The 11,061-nt window shown below is 39.8% G+C and overlaps 1 protein-coding gene across 1 annotated transcript; it reads right to left on the bottom strand.

Moving 5' to 3' along the window:
- Positions 1-1,540: 1,540 nt before the first annotated feature.
- On the bottom strand, positions 1,541-9,896 carry thoc6 (THO complex 6). Its single transcript, XM_063018902.1, has 13 exons — positions 9,806-9,896; positions 8,359-8,450; positions 7,786-7,850; positions 7,580-7,683; positions 6,315-6,352; positions 5,541-5,589; positions 5,314-5,385; positions 4,516-4,618; positions 4,058-4,107; positions 3,895-3,957; positions 3,586-3,696; positions 2,452-2,580; positions 1,541-1,830 (listed from the first exon to the last, which is right to left on the bottom strand). Exons 1-13 carry the CDS (start codon positions 9,818-9,820, stop codon positions 1,750-1,752), a joined length of 972 nt encoding a protein of 323 aa, XP_062874972.1. The 5' UTR covers positions 9,821-9,896; the 3' UTR covers positions 1,541-1,749.
- Between the last annotated feature and the right edge of the window lie 1,165 nt (positions 9,897-11,061).

The raw sequence follows: 11,061 nt of genomic DNA on the forward strand, positions 1-11,061 counted from the left end.
CAGGCATGGCTTGGATCCATTCTAACTGGTGACCTGAACAATATCAAAACATTCACATTCTGTTAGGATTGGCCTTTTTTACAATGACAATAAACAATACTCTCCACAACCACCAACAAAACACTAATTAAACAAAGGGAAAATCTTGTGAGAATGGTGTTCCATTGTGCAAGTGCAGTTTTAATGACTTGTAAAATCTGTACCATGAAACACTGAAGCTGTTTTGGCTTACTGGGACAAATGTAATGGGTTTTCCCTTTAATCTGATACCAGTTTTACCCATTTCTTGTGCTTTCACTTTAATTGACACTCGTAAATGAAGTGACTATGCATGAAAATGTGGAGACCTTTTCCTCTCTCTAGCAGATCTGTTAGCTCCACTCACTCTCAGATGGAAAATTACCAGCGAAGTCATAACTTTTTATATTCAGGCATACTAAAAACATCGTACGCATGATCATTCATGTAATTATCCAGTCATCATGTGACGGCAGTGAAAAGGATATAAATACAGATGTGCTTCAAACTTTCAGTTAATGTTTACATGTCAGAATGGTGAAAACACTTTGCAGCAACATTTGACATCAAATGTTTCAGATAACTAAAGACCAGTCTTTTACATTTCTGTGAAAACATTTTGGCCCACATTAAATTTAATTTAAAGCTTTATTTAGGCAGTCAGTCAGGCCCTGAAGCTGCAAAGCGTTCTCACACTGTCACATTGCTTACTGTCTCTGAAATGTTTCAAAATGTCCTACTTTTGGCTCATTTGTTTATCTCAAAAGCCTTGGGGATCAATGTGTTTTGGGAATTATTTGATACTAACCTTTGTTCCTCATGGTTAGTGATGTTTTTTTGTCTTGCCGCTCTTCCATAAATTCCATTATTTCTCAGTCTCTTTTAAATAGTGCAGTTATAAATGCTGACATAATGCAAGGCGAGCAAGACCTGTAGTTTGTTAAAGGTGTTTTCAGGTTCATTTTAACGTCCTAAATGAGCTGCCGATGTGCTCTTTAAGTAAACAATTTTGGTAGGCCCTCTATTTCTGAGATTTGTAACTGTTTCTGTCTATTTGGAGATAATGGCTCTCACTGTGGACTTCTGGAGTCCCAGAGCTTTAAAAAATGTTAACCCTTCTTAAACTACTGTTATTTTTTTATGAAAAATATATTAATAAATATATCTGTATAATAATATATTGTATGTTTTCTCATCTCTTTCTTAATTTCTTATAATTGTGGCATGGTGTGTTGCTTGTTTTTGAAGTAATGTTTTGATTTAACAGGGCCAAAGTAATTAAGCTTGGATGTCCAGTCTAGTTAAACTCAATTATTTTAATAATAACTTAATAATAATTAGTACTATGCAATGTTTTTCCTTTAATACATAACACAATCATTTTAAAACAGTATTTTGACACTGGTTGCTTTTGTCTTATGTTAAATTTAGTTTAAAGATCTGAAACAACTATGTGGAACAAATATGCAAAAACAGAATCAAGAGTTAAAGAAAGTTGAAAAGAAGAATTATTAAAACAGCTTTATTATACAAATCGTTACGGAAAATACTTTACAAAGATCAGCTGTATTGAAGGATGATTTTCACAGTTTAAGTGTGATAAAAGAAACACTAAGTTTACTTTACTGGCCCTCTCAGGAACATAAGCTTTTACCAATCAGCCAAGACATGTTCAGTACCCAAAATATGATTTTTTTGTTATCTTGTGGCCATTAAGAATGAGTGAAATATTCAGAAGGACAGTGAGAAGGCTCTGTAGGAGATGTTGGTAAAGACATCAATCTGGTTACTGCTGCCCGCTACACTCATCACCTGCAAAAACAACATCACAGAGGTTAGTAATAATTAGGAGGGGTGTCCACATACTTTTCGTCGTATAGCGTCTTCTAATGTGCTAGTAAAAATATAGTGAGTTTTTAAGACGGCACCAACAGCAGCGTATCTTTTGTGATCAGTCAGAAGTTCCCCTCCATGTAAATGTTCAGTGCCTCCGCCCGGTCACTGCAGCCCAGTGGTTTTGTTGAATTAATAGAACAAGGAACCAGCAAAACAAAATTGGTTTATTATAGGAAGGGAAATTTTAGAGAACTTTATTTCTTTTAGAGAAATGCTTTATTTATTTATGTGTGGTTGGGACACAGCTGATGTTATCAGAAAGGAAGTTTATAAATTAATTACCTGAATATTATGAGCATACTATCATGACTTTTAACCTTGTTAGAATGGGAAATACCATAAAAACACCCATGACAGCTTAATCCATTCTTTTTCATACACAGTCAACCATGTCTGTGTAGACGCCAGTCCGTTGTGTAGGATTTTGGTTGTGCAGGTAACAGACCGCAGCCCACTCAGACACGTCTGATTCATGTACTGCTAAGTATTTTTCCTGCATCTTTGAGTCAGTATCTGTTATTAGTGAACACAACTCACTCTGTGTTCAGTGCTGTTGAGGTTCAGGGCCAGCGTGTTGAGCGACGGCGATGTGCAGGGGATCTGAGCCTTCACATCACCTCCCAGCAGACAGTGGGACACGCACGAACCCTCACCAACCGCCAGGATCTGTGGAAAAAGATCAGAATGATTATATGAATCAACAACAAGCAGTCAAGCAGTTGCCTGAAAGTACAAATCAGTTAGGCTTTTCTAGGGCTCTAGGACTTCACCGAACCACGGTGAAGGTCAGTATCTACTAATTAGGTTCACTCACAGTAGTGAATCTGCCCAGAAGAAACTCTGAAGCAAACTGTTCCCCCAATGCAAGAACCAACAACAAGAGAAAACAGGCCCAGACTGTTGGACAGGGGTAGCCTAGTGCAGCCACTGTTGGGCCCTTGGAGCAAGGCCCCTAACCCTGTCTGCTCCAGAGGTGCCATACAATCGCCGACCCCTGCGCTCTGACCCCAGCTTACAAACAAACAACGGAAAAAGAACTTCATTGTACTGCACACGTCTATATGTATATATCATAAATAAAGGCATCACTATCCAGTCCAGAGAGCTTTTCTCAGGTGCCAATTTTGGATCAGGGGCTTCTTTAACACTTTAATGATCTGCTCAGCTTACTTTGAGTCTCGATATTGGGGTAAAAATAATCCTGTTTGGGCCGTATCTACTCCCTGTTTGACGTGTTAAACCCAAAAATATTGGTATTGCTTGGTACATTTACATTTTCGGCATTTAGCAGACGCCTTTATCTAAAGCGACTTACATTACAGTTACAGTATTCAGTCTGAGCAACTGAGGGTTAAGGGCCTTGCTCAAGGGCCCAACAGCAGCAACCTAGCAGTGGTGGGGCTTGAACCAGCAACCTTTGGATTACTAGTCCTGTGCCATGCCCTAACCACTAGGCTACGGCTTGGTAGAAGATCAATAACAAAACACTGTGTGCACTAGTTAAAAATATGAATTGTTTGTTGTTGGTATCCCAGGAATGCAAAGAAATAATATTTTAAACGTTATTTTCTAGGTGAGACCATGATGAGGACAGTATAACTAATCATTCAGTGAATGTTTAACTTCCAGGCGCACGACTTGTTGTGAAATTTGGATGTTGGCGCTCCTTACCAGGTCCTGGTGAAACGCAGCCTGTCTCTGACAGCCAGCCAGAGGGAACACGGAGGTGGCAGACATGGAGCGGAGATGCCACAGCGAGAGCGACGGGCCTCCGCCACAAACCTAGAAACAACAAAGAAAATAAAAACGCACAGGCGGTTATCAGCGCCGCTTCGTCTCAGGTGTTATCTTTGGAAACGCGGGACATTCCAGACCTGCACCCGTCCGTATAGTGTGGGTGAACCAGCGCACGAAAAATCAGTGGCAAACCTAAACAATGCAGACGAGTGTGTCTGTCCGAACGTGCCGTTTCCTGCTTACCATCCAATCGGAGTCGGTGGCCAGGCAGCTGATCCACTTCCCGAACTGGGGGCGAGCGCATTCCTAAACCGCCAACATAAAGAACAAGAGAAACAAGCTGAAGGCTCGACGCCACCGTGAATCACTGCTCTCATAGCTGAGCGTCTCTTATCGGCCGTCTCACCTCGTATTTAAACACCTCCACGCAGTGCACGGCCCGGCCCGCCCGCGAGTCTGCGGGGAGATAAGATCACAGGCCTGTTTATCAAGTTAATCTACACACACAAGTTTCAGTCACATTACTATTAGGGGTAAGAAAAAATTATTTGTAATAAATCTTATGCATGCGTGCTCTCACCACCGCTCAGATACGAGTGCTATCGACCAGCCGGGCACCCACACGGAGACACGAATGGCTGTGTGTCTGTAAGAAGGACACACAATATCTTGGCTGAACTCCTGGCTCTACATACGAGGTGGTGTGGGTTGTGGGACCCCTCCTCTAGTTGGTAACCCCGTTTTAGCCATTGTCCCTACCCCTACAGACACAGCCAATTGTGTGTCTGTGTAGGCGCCCATGCCGGCTGATAGCAGAGTTGAGATTCGAACTCGAGAGCCACCAGACAACAGGCGACAACTCACCCCAGATTCTCACCGCTCCGTCTTCTCCACCTGAAAATATCTGATCGTCTCTCTCCATGAACGAGAGACAGTGGATGTAGTCTGTGTGACCCTGCAGAACCAACTAGAGCAAAAGCAGAAACACGTAAACAAGGTCATTTTAAACAGCATTTGCTCTGATTTGATTCTCGTCAACGGTTTCACCCTGGTCAGGGTCGCTGTGAGTCCAGTCCTGGTATCACATGTCTGAAGCACAACAGCCCATCCACCTCTGAACTGCATTAAATAAACACAATTCATCCTACATGGGTGATATACACTAAATGGACTATATGGAATTCATCTGCTACTAGGTGTAATACATCAGTTATATAAAGGAAGTTATATGCCTCTGACTTTGCAGCAACAGTTTAGGGAAGGCTCTTTCCTGTTCCAAGCTCTATAAAGACATAAAGACAAGCTCGGTTTAAAGAAAATCCAGTGTCCTGCACAGAGCCCTGACCTCAGCCACACTCAACAGCTCTAAAAACAATATATAAAATAAATATTTGCACCGGCTAAATGCTGTAAATGTTTTTGAACTGAGATGTCCGGCCAGCTCATGGTCAGGTGTCCAAATACTTTTAGCCATATGGCGTTTATTTGTATAGAATTAGGTACACATACTACTGGACTTATATTATTTAGTATTCAAAATAATTATTTTATGGCAGCAGCATAATGAATTAAATTAAATTAGTAGTGGGACCCCAAACCCTGGTTCCTTCAACGCTGCTAACACCACACTGTTATGACCAGGTTCACTGGCTCAGCTCGTACCTTAAAGGTGCCGGTCTCCAGATCCATGATGTGAATGTTATTGTCTCCTCCACCAACTATCAGACTGTTTTCCTAAAACACAAAGAGGGTTTAAACTTGCATTTAACTTCAAACTATATCTAATAAACGTACAAACAGTGAGAACATCTACATTCAGCCTTTATTACTGTCATATTAATCCTCTTAAATTTATTAAATACATATTTTAATCACTATCATGCCCCCACCTTTGGATTGATGATCATGGCGTTGATCTCTGGGATTTCAAGAGTTGATCTAGAAGAAAACAGTGAAGTGTTACCCATAATATTCTAGCATGAGATAAACACTGAGGTACATAGGAGCACTCAGTACATACAGTCAGCTTTAGAATTATTAGCAATCTTGATACAGGGGTGGTTTGAATAATCACACACAGATTAGATTGTAATTAAATATAAACCTTTTACTATTAATATTGTGTGTTTTCCTGCCCAGGGATTTCAGCTTGTTAACGAACTCTGGTTCAAGCACCATCAAATTCTAAATGACTCCAAAGTGTACAAACATCTTCTCAGTCTTAATGTTGCCCTCACATGTGCAGGTTACCAACGTCACGGGCACTGATACACCCCCATTAAGTATGGCCTTTAAAAGCAGTTTGAATCGTTAAGCTGGATAATAATCGCATGTTTTGATAAGCACACATTCAAGCTCATGTCATGACTGTTCCAGGACCCTAATAAACCCTGTCACAAAGATGTGAGCGGAGCCAAATACAAGCCTGGATCCTTACTGTAAATTTTCTTTCTTCAACTGTATCGAGCATTATAGGAGAAGACTCAGTGCTGTTACTGAACTGCATACATTATTACATGCCAATATGAAAGTTACAGTGGTACCAATTATTATGATATATGTGATTTGTTTGTCAGGATCTTTCGTTTGATTAGATTTCTGTAAATTATTTGCCAATAATTCTGAATATGACAGAAATGTGAGTGAAGTGAGGAGTGTTTTACTTGTACGTGGGTCTTTTTGTCCATACTGCTTTAGCGTTCTGAGAAGAAAAGCACAAGACAGACAGAAACATCTCAAAATAATAAACTTACTGCTTGTGCTTTTAAAAACAACATAAATAAACTTAACAAAGCACTTGTGACGTGTTCTGCTTACATTTTTTTAAGAAAGAACGTCAATCTTTCAATGTCATATGTGATCCTTACACTCTTTAAAAATAATTGTGTTCTCAATGTGGAGCCGCTGGGTTTTTAAGATTATTTTTCTTCACCGGAGAAAGTGGACAGATACAAAACAATAAATCTAAAAGGCACAAGGCGCTTTCACACAGACCCTATAGTCTTGTATTATACTGTACACACGCCGTTTGCTTGTGGCGTCTCAACACAGAAGGTGAAAATGGACCAACAATACTCTCTCCAAAGCCCTGCACAAGTAATTTTCCCTCACCGTACACTGATCTACTTTAATCCTGGTTAAATGCTACACAAACTCAAACATCCTGCTTAATCAGGAGTGTGTGGGCACGTCAGACCACAGAATGCCTGGCAGTGGCATCACCACATAAACGTACACAAACCAAGGACAGAGATGATAAGGATGATAGGAATGCACAAACAAAACCTGCATGTTTTGTTTTTCTGGCTATTATTGCAAAAAGTATGTGGACCCCTGACCATCAGCTTCCTGGACATTCCGTTCACAAGCCACGGGCCCTAATATATTGCTGGCCTCCCTTTGCGATTCTAACAGCCTCCTTCCTTCTGGAACAGCTTTAGCAGATGCTTTTATCCAAAGCGCCTTACAGAACTGTGACAGTATACTGTAAAAGCAATTGAGGGTTAAGGGCCTTGCTCAAGGGCCCAATAGTGGAAACCTGGCAGTGGTGGGGGCTTGAACCAGCGTCCTTTCGTTTACAAGCTTATTACCTTAACCACTAGGCTACAACTGCCCTACAGGATTTTGAAATGTATTCGTGCGTCAATTCTGTCAAAATAGCAGGCACTGATGTTCCAATTCATCCCAAAGGCGTTTAGTGGACTGGAGGTCAGGGCTTTGTGCAGGGCGTTAGTGTCTTAATCTATTTACTTAAACAGCAAATGGCCTTCCCCAAACTGTAGCCACAAAACTAGCACCTTTGACACACCTGCTGGGAGTTGGTGCAACTAAAACACCTAAACGCATCGATTATGAAGGGCGTCCACATACTTTTGACACAAAACCGTATGATGAGGTTTACAAATCTGGGTCTCATGAGGAAGCGTACTTTTTTGCTGAGCTCTGTCCAGCTCCATGCGCTGATCTCTCCGTTGCCCGCACTGATAAGGTGCGTGTCTGTGGAGAGCATGGAGAACACTGGACCCTCGTGTGCTGGCGTGGAGGAAGAACACAGACAGAGAGTGACAGGTCAGTACTGACTGTAATGATGTATCTAACACTGTGGTGAAAGGAATGATGAAACAAAGAACTGACCAGTGAATGTGAGAACGGGTTTGTGACTCATCTTAGTAGCATCTGGACTCAGAGCAGCTGACAGACTGTAAAGAAAACAGAGCAAAGTGTTTCAATGACAGACTGAATCGTTTTTCCAGCAGTCTGGCCACCTCCACTCCACCGCCAGTTGCATGACACCTCAGCCTAGCAAACAACTTTCTTAGACGTGTGTAAATCTTTACATCAGCCTGAGGTGGATCCCTACAAAAACACTCCACCCATATGACGGTCCACACTTCGCTCTCTGTGTTTTAGTGTTACTGGTGCTGCCATTTTAAGCAGATAGTAGGAGTCGCTGTAGCCAGAGATGTTTCAGTCCTGATGATTCCACAGCCAGTCTTACCTAAAGTCCAAGAAAGCATGAGTGGCCGTGCTCTCATGAAGGGATAAGTGTGGTGCTCTCAGTCCCAAGATAAAACAAGAAGGGTTGCATCAGTAAGGGCCACATCAGCTGTGTGCTCTGATGACCCCTAACTACAGTAGCAGCCAAAAAACCCAAATAAATGTTAGATTTTATTGCTGGTTAGTTTGGTTCGTTGCTGTGCTACTCACCTGAACAGTGCAATTTCTCCATAGTTATTACCAGCTGCTAAGAAGCGGCCGCATGGAGAGAAGCTCTGAGAAAACACCGACATGTGCAGCAGCTGTGAAAGGAAACAGATCATATTCATAAAGATCTCATCATTCAGGAACCATTTCCAGAGACTCAAAAACAAACTACATAGAGCTTTGAAGTTGAAAGCTATAATTAGTACCAGGATGACAAGCAAACGTACATATGAGACAAATGTAGTACACATTAAAAATCTAAAACAGAAGCCAGTTTGTGTAAGTATGGAGTCTGAATGAATGTTTATCTTTATATATTTATTTTTTACAAAAATGATGTGGATATTTTGCACCGTGTCCCACTATTAAAGTAAAACTCTGCTTATCATCTTATAATAACAACACTAATGTTGTCGGGAAGAGTTTTAATAGATTGAGTGCATATTTATTATAGATAGATAGATAGATAGATAGATAGACAGATAGACAGATAGACAGACAGACAGACAGACAGACAGACAGACAGATTAATACTATAGATAGATAGATAGATAGATAGATAGATAGATAGATTAATACTATAGATAGATAGATAGATAGATAGATAGATAGATACTTGCATACATACAACATTCACTAACTATAAAAACAAGCAATAAAAATTAACAGTAAGATTCTATATACATGTAAACACTATTTTATGGTGCATGCATAGCATACAAAATGTAGGTATTTATTATAAATTATTATGAATTATTTTAAATTATTATGAGTTGTTAAACAGTCTGATTGCAGTTGTAAGGAAAGATTTCCTGTAGCGTTCAGTCCTGCATTTGGGAGGAATCAGTCTGTGACTGAAGGTGCTCTGTCGAAACACCTCCAGGACATGAAGTGGGTGTGAATGGTTTTTGATTATTGAGTTAAGCTTTTGTCATGATTAGAAAGTTTAGCTACACTCGTTTACTGATGATTGTATAAGCTACACCTACCATGCAGACACAAAGTTGTGGGTATACAGCACTGCAATGACATAAACATGGTAATAGTGGTAGTGTGTGTTGTTCTTGTATAAGTGTAGCAGGTGCAGCAGTGTTGTTGGGATTTTTAAACACCTGTGTCACAGCACTCCGACCAACAACTTAAAGCCAAAAACGTCCTCATAGTTAAAACTATTTCACTTTCCCTATTTACTCGTCAAATCTAATTCATTTGAACATTTGAACTGATATCAATATAAAGTATAACAAATTAAATAATAACATTTTAACTCATTTGTTGCTGTTTACTAAATACCGTGTAAATCTCGTGAAATATCGCGATAATACAAACGAAATCAAGATCCAGTCGCCGCCTATTCACACACTAGTCAACACAACAACTGATTTATTCAAACTGAACTGCTTATAAATCCCTAATTTCACCTTATAGATAAACATTATGTAATATTTACCTCAACCGGACCCATTTTAATCAGATAATTCAGCCTAATGTTCAGTTTATTCACTAAAATCTTCCTCAATCAGCTCCTCTAACACCGCTCTTCCTTTCAAACAAGCGTCGCGTGAACATGACGTCACTGCCGCGAGCGCAAATATATACACCGATCAGTCATAACATTAAAACCACCTCCTTGTTTCTACACTCACTGTCCATTTTATCAGCTCCACTTACCACATAGAAGCACTTTGTAGTTCTACAATTACTGACTGTAGTCCATCTGTTTCTCTGCATGCTTTGTTACCCCCTTTCACCCTGTTCTTCAATGGTCAGGACCACCACAGAGCAGGTATTATTTAGGTGGTGGATGATTTAAAGCACTGCAGTGACACTGACATGGTGGTGGTGTGTCAGTGTGTGTTGTGCTGGTATGAGTTGATCAGACACAGCAGCGCTGCTGGAGGTTTTAAAAACCATGTCCACTCACTGTCCACTCTATTAGACACTCCTACCTGGTTGGTCCACCTTGTAGATGTAAAGTCAGAGACGATCGCTCATCTATTGCTGCTGTTTGAGTCGGTCATCTTCTAGACCTTCATCAGTGGTCACAGGACGCTGCCCACGGGGCGCTGTTGGCTGGATATTTTTGGTTGGTGGATGATTCTCAGTCCAGCAGTGACAGTGAGGTGTTCAAAACTGCACCACCTAAATAATACCTGCTCTGTGGTGGTCATGACCATAATATTATTAAAAATATTAAAAATAACACTTTATAATTTAAACATGTAATATTTACTTATTTGTATATATTTGAAGATATATTTATACAAATACTGGAATAATTATTAATAATAATATAAATAATAATAATGAGGCTGTATGGTGCAGCAACTGGTACACTGTGTATCAAACAGTAACAGATAAAATGTCATTAACTAAAAAAGTTACATTAGTGCTATAAAAATTAACTTTATTGAATTTAGTTTTATTATTTAAAAAACAAATTATTTTAATGATCATTTTTGCCTTTTTATACTGTTATTTTATGATCAGCCTACAATAAACTAAATGTACTACTTAGCTTTACCAACAATCAAAAATGCATTATTTAATAACATCTGTTCGCACTGAATCTGAGTCTATTATTATACACTTATGGATATTATTACATTTGTTTGATATTAAAACTTTAAAATTGAATACATTTAAAAAAAAAATGCATTAGAAAGCCAGACCCACTGCAACCCTGACCAGAATAAACTGAATACA

The sequence above is a fragment of the Trichomycterus rosablanca genome, chromosome 22 (assembly GCF_030014385.1).
Source record: "Trichomycterus rosablanca isolate fTriRos1 chromosome 22, fTriRos1.hap1, whole genome shotgun sequence".
Classification (NCBI taxonomy): domain Eukaryota; kingdom Metazoa; phylum Chordata; class Actinopteri; order Siluriformes; family Trichomycteridae; genus Trichomycterus; species Trichomycterus rosablanca.

Excerpts from the sequence above, each read along its gene's own strand:
- thoc6 (XM_063018902.1), bottom strand. Across the intron at positions 7,684-7,785 it reads ACCCGTTCTCACATTCACTG|CACACGAGGGTCCAGTGTTC; the intron begins GTCAGTTCTTTG and ends CCTCCACGCCAG. Across the intron at positions 3,958-4,057 it reads TGGAGGTGTTTAAATACGAG|GAATGCGCTCGCCCCCAGTT; the intron begins GTGAGACGGCCG and ends TTGGCGGTTTAG.